Source organism: Falco naumanni, chromosome 3 (assembly GCF_017639655.2).
Source record: "Falco naumanni isolate bFalNau1 chromosome 3, bFalNau1.pat, whole genome shotgun sequence".
NCBI classification, from domain to species: domain Eukaryota; kingdom Metazoa; phylum Chordata; class Aves; order Falconiformes; family Falconidae; genus Falco; species Falco naumanni.
Genome location: NC_054056.1, coordinates 113,557,895 through 113,573,036, shown reverse-complemented (window position 1 = coordinate 113,573,036; position 15,142 = coordinate 113,557,895). Strand labels below are relative to the sequence as shown.

At 36.1% G+C, this 15,142-nt stretch overlaps 1 protein-coding gene across 4 annotated transcripts in view; it reads left to right on the top strand.

The window, feature by feature from the left end:
• The window catches only part of CDH12 (cadherin 12), a 220,895-nt gene that overhangs the window by 144,602 nt on the left and 61,151 nt on the right, over nucleotides 1-15,142 (top strand). For all 4 annotated transcript variants that reach the window (XR_005827124.1, XM_040588449.1, XM_040588450.1 and 1 more), the window contains 2 exons: nucleotides 385-504; nucleotides 6,213-6,380. Coding sequence is in view for 3 of the 4 variants with exons in the window: in XM_040588449.1 (XP_040444383.1) it covers nucleotides 385-504; nucleotides 6,213-6,380 (288 nt within the window). In the remaining variant the exon portion in view is untranslated. The remainder of the gene's footprint in view (nucleotides 1-384; nucleotides 505-6,212; nucleotides 6,381-15,142) is intronic.

The following is a 15,142-nucleotide window of genomic DNA, read 5'->3' as shown; positions in this document are numbered from 1 at the left end:
TTAAAGGCAACTCACATGTTTTACTTCCACAGTTGTCTACATTTTCAGAAAAATTTGGAGTATACTCATTTTTCAAAATCCAATACTGCACTTCCATAGACCTCTATCCTATAAGTGTTGGGAAAAAAAGTTTTTGTAAACAACACATACATCGTGAACTATTTATAAATAACTACTGATGCTTTCCCTTCCCTTCCCATTATGCCTCAGCTGTTAACTAGATGGTTGCTAGCACTGAGGTGAAGAATTGACTGTTTTATTATCACTTTGTTTCCAGTGGAACAAGAATTATGACAGAATCCACTAACAAGAGGACTAATGTGTCTGAGATGACCCTGATCGCTGCTGTATACTGGAAATGTGATTTCCTGTGTTTCTTTGCAGGAGCATATGTACTTCAAGTAAAGGCAACAGATGCAGATGATCCCACTTACGGAAACAGTGCTAGAGTGGTTTACAGCATTCTTCAGGGACAACCGTATTTCTCCATTGATCCGAAGACAGGTAAATAGTTTATCAGCAACAATGGAAGATTTAAACTTTGGGGTTTGATTCATGTGGGCAGTATCAATTAGTAAATATGGACTGGGCTGATACAGCCAAAAGCCAGTAGAGTAATTGCACATGATTCAGTTTTGAGTGTTGACTAGGTTTTGAATGAATTGTGTCAATCCTGGAATATCTGATATGCATACGTTGGACAATTATTTTAATTTTTGTTAATGTTTTATCAGTTCTCTATTGCTAAAGTTTTATCTGCTACATGCATTCAAGTTTTTGTTTTTTGTTTTTGTTTTGTTTTGTTTTGTTTTGTTTTTCCCTGAAGATTCAGTTTTGTATCTTGGGTCTATATTCTTTTTTCTCAGCATTTTACTTGCTGAACTTACAGTCAGAAATTGTCTAGGAATAATTGTTTTGCTACATAGAGCTAATCTGAAACTGTGGAACAGCTAATCATCTCCTGCCCTCCTCTTTTCCTGAGGCATAGTATGTTTGTCTGGGGTTACTGGATGTGTGAGCAGAAAAGGATAATACATTTAAAGAGGCTGAAGTATGTGGGAGGTTGGCAGACATGTTAATTAAGTATCTTGTCCTATATTTCTAAATGTAATTCTTGTTTCTATAATCAGTAATTCAGTTCAGGAGCCAATAACCTACATGGTGAATGCCACGCATTGTGTCATCCTGAATGTGTTACAGGCATAGTTGTCCATATGCCCCTTTCAGCAAATAGTTTCTCCTCCCAGTGAAGCTGTACTTGCATGTCAAATTGTGTGTTAAAGGGCCTTTATCACCAATCAATCAATATTTTGGCAGTAAAAGCCTCATAAGGCTGTTAGCACACTATCTCCAATGGGAACAATCCTTTCTCACATGCTTCATTTAGCAGGAGATCATATTGCAATTTTCAGTGAACAATTTTAGTTTTCAAACTGGAATGGAACTTCTCAAGTGTCTGGGAGAAAAAAAAAAGGTATTTACCTTTATACTTATGTTTTTCAGTCTGTAAAAATTGAGGAGGAATTAAATGGCAAGGAGAACCTTTACTGGAGCCACAATTGGATTTCTAGTACAAGTTTCCCATGGAAAAAAATATTAATAGTTACTAGTACTTGAATAAAAACTTTTTTTCCTGTGGCATGTTGAATTTCTGTATCATATGCCTGTTAGTCAGTAGTGAGTGGACCATAGGTCATGGCCTGGACCCTACTAGTCCTGAAACATCAAACAAACCCAGTGCTTCGACATCTGTCTGTAAGTATCTTTAATGAGTTACCCAGGTGGACCTTAGTGGTAAAAAAATGGACACAGCTGTAAAGGAAGCTTCAGGAGTCAGCTAGCCCAACATAGCTTACAGTTCTATACCAGAAGAAAGCATATAGATGCGTGCTTCTAGGAGCAACAATAATGTGCTGTAATCTGTCTTGCATTAGAAAGGTTACAATATGAGAGTTATCTGTGGGTCTAGCAGTGACTGTAGAGATAAACACTATGTGAATGAATAATCCACAGGATGCTGCTTATTGACTTGCTTTAAAATCCAGAAATCTTGGGCAGCACCACAGATCTTCTGGCATTTCCAATTCTTTATTTTGTAACTGAGGAGATGATACAATAGTTTTTCACTGCAGTTTTACTGTCAGACACCTGCCTTGAGTGTTTTTGTCAGGAAAGGGAAGAAAGCCATTTGGGTACAAAATGACAGACAGACTCAGAACTGTTGGCAGATGGATAAGCATTTCCTTGGGTGCTGTTGCTGGCTTTTGTTTGCCATCTCTTGAATTCCAGTGACAGTTTTGATACATTCCCTTGTAGTTATTCAAAGAACTTAAGAACATCCATACCAGGTCAGATCAGAGGTCAATGCTGTCCTGTATCATGTTTCCAAAAGTGATGGCCTGCCTAGCTCTAATGAAGGATAAAAGAATAATCGTTTAGTAATACATCTCCTGAATACTCTTCTGGTCTTCAGCAACTTGTTCTTATGAAGTTCCTGGCTGATTAGCAGTGTCCACGTAACTAAAACTCTGATAGCATTTCTCCTCCATACCTTGTCCACTTCCCAGTAGAGTTCTTTAGGAGCACAGTAGCTACATACTCGGTGACTAGAAATTCCACAGCCAAAGTTTTTTTGGGTTGAAGAACCAGCTCCTGTTGCTTCTTTGAAATGCAAAACCTCTTAACTGATTTCCTATCTCACACTTCATTGCATGAGACAGGGAACGGTTAATTCCTATTTATCAGTTCCCCATGACCTTACAGACCCATATTCTCCCCCAGTTGCGTCTCTTCTAGACTGAAGGCTTCTTTTAAACAGAAGCCATTCCATAACAGTGATCAGCCTTCTCCTCAGGATGAGAAAGTGTACTCTTGAGTACAGTACTCAAGAATGCAGCTCATATGGATGTATAAAATGGTTGAATGATGATACTTTTGTTCTTTATTCCTTTCCATCCAAACAGTTCCAAATATTCTCTTCACTTATTAGCTTCTACCACACAAAACCTGGATGTGCTTGTGGAAGTCTCTATTCCTACCGCAATATCTCATCGCAAAGTAGTAATGGTGAAATCACTGACCATAACTTTATGAGTGAAGTAAGGATTGGGTTTGGCATGCACATGACTTTATACGTTCTCCTTTCTCAGATCATTCCTGATAGATGATAAGCATTAACTCTGCTACGAATCTAGTACACTTAAATAGTTTTTAACCTTTTTGTGTCTGAATGTTACAGCTGTCCCTTTACTCCTGTTCTTTACTGACCTCCTAATCTTTTGTAGTGCTTTGCTGGAGGTAAGGAAACTATGTGGACATGGGAGAGTTAACTATTATTGCTCTTGCAGGAAGGTTAAATGCATTACAATCCCTTCTGGAAAGCAGCTGTTGGACTGATGCCTTTTAAGGCCTCAGATCTTATACGTGGGGGTTATTTTGGATGCTTTGAAATTGATTTTCAGATTTTAATGTGAGTTTTCTTTAACATAGAGCACTCCTCAAGACAGATAACCTCCCTTATCTTTTGTCTGTGCATTCTGTTCTGTTACTAAAATGTCCTTTTGACAAACTCTTTTCCACCCAATTTTCTTATGCACTTATGAGGTCAATATTCTTACGGCTAGATGTCTCCATCCAGTTTTTTATTGGATTCAGTATTCTAGTCCATATTCTGACCTCAGGTATATTAATGACATCCAAATTGGTATCAGCAGAAGTATTGATGTTAATATTTATTCAGGAGCTTTTTCATGGAACCTGAATTTTCTCTCCCACGTAAGTCGATCATCTCCTGTTGAATTATAGCTTAATAGCTTTGCAGAGTATGTCTTCTGTACCAGGTCCCATACCTACTATTTTCAGTTTTTAGCAGCCTCATTAAGACCATACTTTTCAGCACATTTGATATTGCTGACATTTAGAAAAATAAAAATAAAAGATCAAAGTTATTCAGTTCTGGAACTGAGCAATCTTTATTGTAAAATCTTAAGGTAGGAGGATTTGAAAACACTCAGAACACTGTTACACGCATCTAATGACTCTACATTATAAACTTTTACATTTATAAATTTAAATTTTGGATATTCTTTGTGAAGCTGAATTTGGAATACCAAAATTTGTAGTCCTTCCTTTCCCATGGATTTTTCCCTCCATCTTATTTTTCTATTTTGCTGGTTAGGTAACAGTAAATCACCTTTGCCCTGTCCATAAGAACTGATGATCTTGGTAGAAATAGTATTTTTCAGGAGTTTTTTCTATGTTTTTGAAATAGAAGAGGTAGAAAACAAAATTATCTATGAACAGCTAGACACTAAAATTATTCTTATTGATTTTTTTCCTTTTTTTTTTTTTTTTTTTTTTTTCTGGAGACAAATGTTTTTTACAGAAAAAATATATAGAATGCCCTTATACTTCCAGACAGGAATAAACAGTGGGTGATTAGAAACTTTACTACTTCATTTTATGAAGACCATCTGGAATATTTCTAACTGAGAAAGCCACACAATTGTACCTAAAACAGGTATAACAATGAGATGAACTGCATCTCCTGCTCACAACCCATCTGCCCATTTTCAGTTTTTTCTATATACTGGTTTTTTGTTTACTAGTATAACAAGAAAAGTCTTTAATTCTCATAGTTCTCCTTAGAATGAGCATACCAAGGGTCTTGTAAAATACTGTGGAACATATAGTCTGCACAATGCAAAAATATGGATCAAGAGATTCAAGAGGAAATCTAGTAATGTTCATCCTTTTTGCAAAAAAGATTTTTTTTATTAGTATCACATGAATATGAACAAATTTTTACAGTTTTACAATTCAGGATTTCTGTCTGGAACTAACAAAGTATTGAACAACGCTAATTGTTTTCAAAAGCTCAAAATAATAGTATTGCATTATCAAAATGTTTTTAAATATTTGCTGGTTATATTCCAGATCTATGCATTATACTATATGCCATCCTGAGGTAGAAAATAATAGTTACTGTTAATATTGTTATCATCACCAGTGTTACAAGTGGAGAGAAAGGAAATTGTTAGACAATTCAATTCAATGGGAACTTTTAATGGGTTCCAGAAATAGCAGATTTAGGTCAAACTTATTTCTAGACTCTGAATAAGTACTGCAAGCTAATGGTTCCTATTCTTACTTGTGAACACAGCAACGGTTAGTTGCTATGAAGATAGGAATGACCCTTAAAGTTTGTTTCTTATCATTCCAGTCCCATTATAACACCAGGGGAAAACCCAGATGGTTTAATAGTAGAAAATAATAATTTCTAAAACAATAATAACTTTGGAGGAGAAGCACGCTTCCAAATGGTTTATTTTTCAGTTGTGCATGCTATCTGCACCAATGTCCAGATAGCCATTTTCTGAAAACCATTTTTGAATATATAGTGTTTTGCAATATAATATGCAGTTGTCAAATTTTGACAAAGAAATGCATTTTCTCGTATAAATTTGGTTTCAACAGAAAGACCTGAGCACCCAAATCCTTACAGCTTTTTACAACCTTATCAGTTAATTCTATGATCAGTAGTACCTCTTACTCTCTACAAGTCTTCCTTTTATCATATACATTCTTAATATATCAGAAGGGAGATTATGGCATACTTATTTAGATATCAGCTATCCAAAATTACTGAAGACTAAGAGTCATTTGGGAAACATCTTACCATTATATTTTAATTACATTTCTTTAAGGAAACTCCTAAAGTTTTCACTGCATCTGTGTGTTATATCAAGAAACCTTTCTCAAGCAAAGGAAGTTCCTTCTAATAAAGACTTATTTCTGTACAGAAGGAACATTGTCTTGGCCTACACTAGCTTAACTATGGTGGCAAGTGATTGGTTGGAAACAATTGAAAATAATTGTTTGAAAAGGCTCTGAAATGCATTGCTACCTCTTCCTGCATTGCCCTGCTCTGCAAAATGCAGTGTTCTTCCATCTCAATGTGGCAAACCTATGCTCACACCATTCACATTCCTTGTGAAAATGCACCGATCTTTTTCAACCATTCGTGTCCTGATTGAACAGACACAGCAGCCATTTTGAAAGGTTGAATAGCTGTTTCTATGCCTGTTTCTATGTGATCAGCCCTTTAGGAAGAGTTCTATTCCTGGTCCAAGAGATCCAGTATTAAAATGTAGTACTAGACAATCACAGCCCTTTGTTTACTTTTACTTTCTCTTTCCCATTTCTTCTCATAGGTGTAATAAGAACAGCTTTGCCAAATATGGACAGAGAAGTGAAAGAACAATATCAAGTTCTAATCCAAGCCAAGGACATGGGAGGACAGCTGGGAGGACTAGCCGGTACTACCACTGTAAACATTACTCTCACGGATGTCAATGACAACCCACCCAGATTTCCTAAGAGTATGTTGTATTCCAAATGAACTAATTTTCAACTAAGCATGACTGAAAGTGTTAATGTGAAAAATTCTTTAGATAAGGAATTGACACCCAGGAAGAAGAATAGTATATGGTGAAAAAAATTATAATATACTGCTGGTTTTTTTAAAATAATATAAATCTCTATTTGAAAGTATGAGTTTTGATTGTTTAAGAGGAAATATATCATCATTTCACAGGACCATCCTGAGCCTGAAAATGCATTTCATTTACATTTCAAAAATTCTTTGGGAAATACTAGTTTGTTAAGGGAAGGTGGATCATCCCCTTCAAATGACAAAAGGGTATAACCTGAGACTTCCAGGTACCAAAGATAGACCTGGCTCATGCTAAGCATTGTTATTATGATAATCAGAATGGATTTTTTCACACATCTTGGTTCAGAAGATTGTATCTGTCCCTGAAAACACTTACAGACTGAAAATGGTGATCATACGCTGACAATTCATAACATTTCATATCGTTAGTTTAAATGAGGCTTTTCAGAAGTATGCTAATTTAAAGTTTCATAGGCTGAGTATGATTAGCAAGATTGTTACTTACTGCGCTCCTTAAATTTACTGAAGTTTCGTATATTCTGTAGCTTTGAAATGCAGAAACTAATCAAGCATAAACCTTGACAACTATGCCATAACAATTAGCTGCTAAAAGTTGTTAGTAAGGCAAAATCATGTTAGAACGTTCATGTGAATTTGAAGATCATGGTAGCTTTTTACTTTGTGTCTCTTCTCTTGCACGAGTTGTAATCCCATTTATCTATTATAAATGCTCCTTAGGTACCAAACCACACCAGAAAAATTCTGGGGTTTCCTCAGTATGAGAATATATTGCATTTTTGCAGATATGTAAAAATGACCAAGACAAAGATCCATCTGGCCCTGCCTTCTCTCTCTTACACTGACATCTAGAGGGTATGCATAAGAACAGGCCAAATAGTACTATAGAACATTTTCTCAGTTTTTAACAGTTTTTATGCCAGATGGTCGGTGTCTTTGTCTTTAACAACTGTCATTGAATTTTTCTCACAGCAAATTACCCTGTTGCTTTGAAATGTATGTAAAATTACAAAGTCCACATCATCCTATGTTAGTGAGGTACACAGATTAATCGTGTATTGCACAACAAACAGCTTTCTCCTTTGTTTTGAATCCATCCCTACATATCAACCTGCATGTCGGCCTCTTTAAAGAATCCAGAAAACGTTGCAAAATACAACCATTTTCTAGGAGACTTCTGTTGAGTTTTTTTCAGTATGGGATATTCTCTGTGAGTCCATCAATCCTGCTCCTACTAGTTTGCCCTGTGCATGTCAGGCATATTCATCCTTAGCTCCCCCAAACACCATGGAAATCTCTGGGGAAAAAAATCAGTGTTATATTAGCACCTCCAAGCCTTCTTGTGCCACAACGGTTTAAAGCAAAATATTACACGTCATAATATTTCAGTTATTTTATCCCGCAGGCTCTTGGGCATCTAACAGCTAATCCCAATGATTTGTTACTGTTATGTCTGTTCATTCCACAACTGCTTCTATAGCTAATTTAACCTTCTCATGAGTCCTCCGTAAAGGAGGGTTCCAGCATAGAAAAATTCTCCAGCAATTCTGTGCTGATCACAAAGAAAAAAATATGTTGGTTTACATTTGTGATCTTATCTTCTCTAAGCACTTCTATATCTCAATTTTGGGTTGGCTTTACACAGTTCTCTCAGGCTATTGGCTCCAGATGTCTTTAAAAGACAATTATTATCAGCTTGTTTGCCAGAGATTTATTCAAACTCATTTTTTGTCTTTATTGTGGTTTTATAGATAAAGCAGATTTTATGGTTCTTTCTATTGTCCTCTCTGAGATAAAACTTCATTTTTTTGACAGATGTCTTTTTGCTTTTATTAGCTATGTTGTTTACCCTTAAAAAACTTGCTTTTTAATGGGTGTTGTGCATTTTTGTCCCTAGACAGCACCCACAGTGATTTAACTCTTAGCTATCCCGTTCAGAATTTCTGTAAAAACATCCCTCAGTTTTATTTATTTCCACGTTTTTGAAAATTTATTTTTATTTAACTGAATACAATCATAATTTAATTTTGGTTCCTATTGCTTCTGCACAGATGCTGCGTTTAAACTCATTATGGCTGCTGTAAAATTTAGAAGAATTAAAGAACCTTTCCTAACTAGCTAGTGTTAATACTGTTCTCTTCCTTAAGTCTTATTTGACTTAGAACTTAATTTAAAAACCATCATTATTCCTCCACTGATAAGGTCTACTTTGCCTTTCCTGTGCATCTTGCTCCTGCCTGCCTTTCTTTTTTTCCCCGCAGATTTCGAACATGCCTATTATATTGATATTCTTGTTTAGCATCGGGCATTAAAGCTACCCATAATAGTTCCCATTTTAACCCTTGGCTTTATATTGTTGCTTTTTTATCCTTTTTACTGGACCGTAGTTTGATTCTGTATGATCTACCATTACTGCATTTCCTACTGGCCTACCATCACCTTTTGAGGCATTCTTCAGAATTCTGGTAACTACACTCTTTATCTGAGCTATATACTTTTTGGGGGGGGGATTGTGCATTTTTTTGAATTGAATTTTCCTGAAATTTTCAGCTAGAATCACAACAGTTGTAGAAAATTCTTCTAAACTTTCTGAAGCCTGTTTATCCTATGAACAAAATGAATTCTGCACCTTCTCTATGGGCACCCATGCTTTAGCAAGCACCACTACTTTCCAATAATGGGAATGCCTTCTCCTTACACCTTTTTTCAGCCAGGCATTGAAAGCTTTGCCTTTCCGTCTTTCCTTGTACATAGTAAGACAATTTCAGACTATGCTACTATGGATGTCCTTAACTTCAGCTTTTGCTTGCCAGCCTATATTTCACCCTTAGGATGTCTGTCCAGCTTTACCTTATTTTCTCAGTGCTCACATGGACCTCATTGCGTTGCCTGACATTCTGTCAAAACACTTGTGAGATGCTCCAGATCTGGAAGCAGATCATCCCAGAGGGTCTCTTTGAACCAACATTCCCACTGTCCTCATCTTCAATGCTTGTTAAACCACCCAGCACTGCAGTCTGCTCCTTCCTTTCAGCTGGAAACCCTGCTGCGGGAAGGGTACCACAGGTGCAAAAGGAAATAATGTAACTGCCTGGAAATTTAAAAACTCAATGCATTGGCAAGATCCTTGGGTCCAGTGCTCTTTCCCATGTCTGATTTTCAGTTGTATATTTTACTTTCTCTGCTCTTAGGGGCCTTAGTAATTTTCTATTTTATTGTATGCCTTCATCTGTTATGGTGCTACAAAAATACACAAGTCTCACATAACTTCAGACAGTTTTCATGACACAGAGAAATCATGGAATATATCATTCTCTTCGAAGATGATAGTCTTAAGGTCTCATTTAATGCATACACTGTAGTTATGACGTCTTTGCCCAATTGTTGCTATGAAGGAGTGAAAAACCCAAGAGACCAAGCTTGTCCTGTGCTTTGAATGTTAATAGGGTTGAAAACCTTTTCTTTCTATTATATCAAATGTCATAGAAGCTGAATTATAGCAGTGACTCTCAGAAAAACAGAATAGAATAATATTGGGAGCTCATGTTGATATTGAAAATAATAAATATTTTGCATGGCTTACAAGCTAAAATGTCAGTGTGGGTACTCCAGTGTATTGGAACAAGACTGGTCAAGGCAGACAGTTACCTGAAACATCCTTTTTGTTTTGGGGTGAGGTGTGTGGATGTGTGTGTGTATAGGGGTGTGTGGTGTTACCTTACAGGGCAACATATTTATATTATTGTAAACTTAGGACTTCTGCTTAATCAAAATAGTAAAAGCAAAAATCCTGATCAATGGGGATTTACTTAGCCAGTCCTATTTGGTCAAGCAGTATGGGAGATGACATATAGTGTACCTGAAATTCACAGACACAAGGCTAATTACAGCTAAACAAATATGATTGATAGACAAAAAAGTTGAGCCTGGATTTTATTTCTGATATAGTAACTGCATTTTTCAGTTTTCCTCTTTGAAAACATTGCAATGATTCAGAGTAACTACCTACCAAGAAATGGAGGGTTTTTTTGGCTTGACTACCATATCTAAAAGTATACTTGTGCAGAATTTTAGTTTATGTGAAAAATAAGCCTTTAAAATTAGGTCCAGCTTGGTGCCAAGTTCAAGCCTGGCAAGACCTCAAGAACCGTCACTGCTGCTGGGAGTTGAGACCTCCAGTATCACATCACTGGTCAGCAAAGCCAGGAAGTCCAAGTGCAAACTGAAAAAGGGACTGAAGGTCATTGAACACTAACTACTGCAGGGTAAATATTTTTACATCACATAATCAGGACCAGTTTCCCAAAGGGCTTACACCAAGGGTACCGCGCTATAGATTACCCTATCAAATCAGAAGATACTAATTATAACAAAATAAAGTCTAAATTTAATTTCTGAACCCAGGTAAGCTGAAAAAAAATATTTCACAGCAGAAGTGGGAGAATATACATTATTAATACTTGGAAGATGCTACATTTATAAATAATACATTACAAGCTTGCCACAAAAGTGTATTACTGAACACCTTCATCTCATAGAGGGTCCTTTAAGGAGACAGGCAGGTTCGGTTGGGATATCAGCATGCAGTGATGAAAACCACTGACTATCCTGCTGAACATGGAATTTTTTATTTAGAACCTGTGCTTTTGAAGATATTCAGTGGGGAACTCCCACCTTGCATGTCTCATAGTAATGAGGAGTGTAACAAGGGGAAACCTCTAAACATTATATATTTCTGTCAGAGTTGTATGACCTGCAGGTATCTATTGGCCCACATTTCAGAAAGCTGAGACACTTCAGAAAACTGGTATTTTCTGTATAACTAGAAGGAAAAATAAATCTGAATGAATTTATTAGTAGGAATTTATTTTCAAAAGTGTTTTATATATGTCTTGCCCGACTCCATTAGTACACTGACTTTCTGCATTACTGTGCATGTTTCATTGTTAAAGTTAGAACATTTTCATAAATATTAAAATAAATGTTTCATACAAAAGTTTGATTCTTGCCAAAACCAGAAATAATAAGGTAAAGACTGAAAGGGGAAGTACTTTTCCTATCATAGCAATGATGTTCAAGCAATTAAATGAAAAGTTGGTGTAATACAAAACTATCTTTGAACAGAGAGGAGTGGATAAAAGCTGTTTATCTGTAGGCATGCATCCTGGTTCAGAGGGGAACTGATGGCCTTTCTGTCTCAGCTGCTCACATACACAATAGCTGGTTAAGTACAAAGACAGTTCAGCATATCCTCCCTTGAAACTAATGGACTAAGCCTTAACTCATGAAGCATTAGACCAGTCTGAGCTAACTGCAAGGACAGCTGTGGCTTGTTTCCAACTCTTAAAATAAGCTTCAAGAAAGGATGGATGGGTTATATTTACTTCGGCATTTAAATGACAAAAAACGTATAATTAGTTGGTATAAATTACACTTTATGGAATAAAACCAATTAAGTGGAGTGGTTGATCCATATTTTGTAAGGTTATTGTGCTTCAGTTTTCCTGTCTTTCTTTTGTTCACTGATGGCAGAGTGGCTGCAAAAGCAATTTGGAGAAATAAACCCTTATATGCTGAGCAGTAAAGGCACACGTGAATCACTTCAGTCAAAGGAACTCTATGTCTTTTTATTTTAATGTGACATAAATATACTGTTAGAGGATAAAGCCCTGATATAGAAGAAGTACAATAGAATTATAAAAGTTATACCGTTTTTATTCTGATATTGGTAAATAAAAGACCATTCTCAAGTGTCTTTTGAAGTCAGAAATAAGTCTGGTTTATTTTTAAGGTGACACACCCTGATTTTACTTTTTTTATTCAAAAGAACTCTTTGGCTAAAGCTATGTTTTATCATATCATTTCCAACGCATAGGAGAAGTCTATATTTAGGGGAATGATTGAGAATTGTTTTTAATAAAAGAAAAATCAATTAAGGCTTGGACCCAATACTTGAATTCTGAAATTTGTCTGCTTCCTCGTGTCCTGTCTTTAAAAAAACCCAGGTCTCTCATGCTCAGAAACCATTACCTCAGAGTTGTTTTGAAACCGCATTTAGAAAGTTCAGATGGGTGTAGAGTCACACCTAGACATCACAAAGGCCTTTTTTTTTTTTTTTTTTTTTGCTGTCATTGGTCTTTCCAGAAGCATCCTAGTGAAATCCTCAAGGTAGTTTGCATAAAAGAGCATGGCAAATTTCCAGGAATGCTAACATGCTTGGAAACAGAAATTAATCTTTCTGGCAATGACACTTTAAATAAGGCAAGGTTGAAGGATCATTCCTAGGACCTTGCATGTCATCTGCCTGTCCATACTGTAGAAGTTTTCAGTTGATTGGATTTGGCTTTCAAAAGTGGCCAGTACAATGCATTTTACATAATGCATTAAACCTTCCACTGGAGACAGCAGAGGAAGCAATAAACTTAAATGGAAGAGCGAACAAAACAGACAATTCAGAAACTGGAAAAAAAATGTCTTTCATCAATGCAATTTCAGGAAATTCAGAAAAAAAGAGCCTTTTTTTTTTTTTCTTAGTTATATAACCTTTGCATGCTACTTGAATGATCTGTTATCTGGATGGTCTATTATATAGATCTATCGTCTATTTCACAATTATAATATTAGAAATAGAGTTGAGCATTATTACTTTTTAGACAGCATCTTTTTTCAGTGATTATTTATTGGTTCATAGCATATTTTAATAGGTTACTTTAAAGTACTGAGATCTGTAGAAATATTTTGAAAGAAAAGACCACCGACTGCTGAACTTAGAATGGCCTGTCTATAAATACTTATGAATACACTCTCTGTAGATAGAAAATTCTTATGTTTATTTATTTATATATTCTGGGAAGCTTAGTACATTACAGAAATTGCAAATGCACAATTTAGCATAGGGTTTACTATATAAAAGCAGGTCAATTTTGTTCACTTGGTAAACTAATGTGACTGATTTGATTCATGAGGCTTTGAACCAGTCATGCTCAGATTTTATTGCAAAATTGGGTTCATATGCAAAGTGCAAGTAAAAGGTCTTCTGGTCCATGTGAGATAAAAATAAAAACCTTTTAACACACTGCTTTGGATGAGTGGCCTATGAGAGAAGTTCCTCAGATAACGGTATCTGCTTTTAAAGATTTTGGAAGTATATAATGCAGATCCCACCCAGTAGTAAATCAGGAATTTAGAGAAAAGGATTGTGTGATTACAAAATTATTGTCTTCACTAGTCTAAAAGATTAAAACAAAAAAGTTTCGATTAAAAAAAAATGAGGAAGATTTATTCCCTCCCTACTTACTTGGGATTAAGGTTCAGAGCTCCGATATGTCCAATTAAATATTTTAACAAGTCTGCCCAGCTTTCTGGGAGGTTATTCTACCTAGTGCAGTTTAGATAGGGAAATATGGCTTCTCTTGTTTCTGCTGTTAAAAGTTGTGCTTTGTATGTAGCACTTGCATCTTCATTGGCTCTTGGAATGAAAATGACTGCATCTTTCATTGATTAAAGAATTTTCCTGGCAGACAAGAGGCCCTAATTCAGTTCCGGCAGCTAAGTACTTATTTCATACCAAATGGGAGATATTTACACAGGACAGGTGGACAGATTCATAGCAGACAAGCCTGCAGGCTGTGATTAGGAGGGACACCATGTCAGAGCTTGCTTTCAGTCATAAAGGGAAGAAGGTTACATCCTAGTCTTACACACTTTTTAGTTTTTCTAACTACTGTGCCATATGACATAAAGGGGGAAAAAAAGCACCAGCCTGGTTTTGTAAACCAAGCTTAAATCTTTTAACATCAGAAAATCTTCAGTGAGTCTAATTCCATTTACCTGTGAGTTTTGGGTAAACTAAAACTTTATTTTTTAATTGAACTTATATTTTAACCAACCATTTCAAGGAGTTATGGAAGACAGGAACACAAACACTCCAGAAACAGGTCCATGCAATTGTAAGCCAATCATGAATCCAGCAGCCATGAAGAGCTCATTATAATTCTGGATTTTAATACCAGTAAGTCACTTAACTACAGCTTTAACAACAGCAATACAATAGTCAAATCAGTAAGGGAAGAAATACTAACAGACCAGCATTTGCACAGTGCTCTTACAGGAATTAGAGGATGAATTAGAGTAACCTCTTTAATCCAGGTTCCTTCCAAGTCTCCACACCTCTGTACTGTCTGCATCTCTCACCCTCCTCTGGCTTTCTATTTCCCCCTCACCCTGTCTACCTTTACATTTAACATGCACTCTTGTCTCCTTTCTCCTGAAAGAGACACAAATTTATCCCTGATCTCATTTTCATCTTATAACTACAGTGCAGCCATCTCCTCCTGCTCCCCAAGTGTTTGGGTTTTTTTCTGCCATAACACTGCTAAACCAACACCATCCTTTGCTGGGTCACTTTCAGCTCTGAGTCTCCTGACATTTTGCTGTAATGAGATTATGAGTCTTCACCATCCCAGATAAGCTCTTTATAGTTCCATCTTGTTTGGTTTGGCCACTGCACTATCATACAGCTCAGTGACCCTTGCCTGCTGTTTCTATTCAACCCACCTAGATTAGCTACATATTTGACAGTTATTCATAAAAACCCTCAGTTCTTTTTTTTTTTTTTCCCTACACCTCCACTTAACCAGTGTAGTTATAAACATTTTTACATAGACTAAA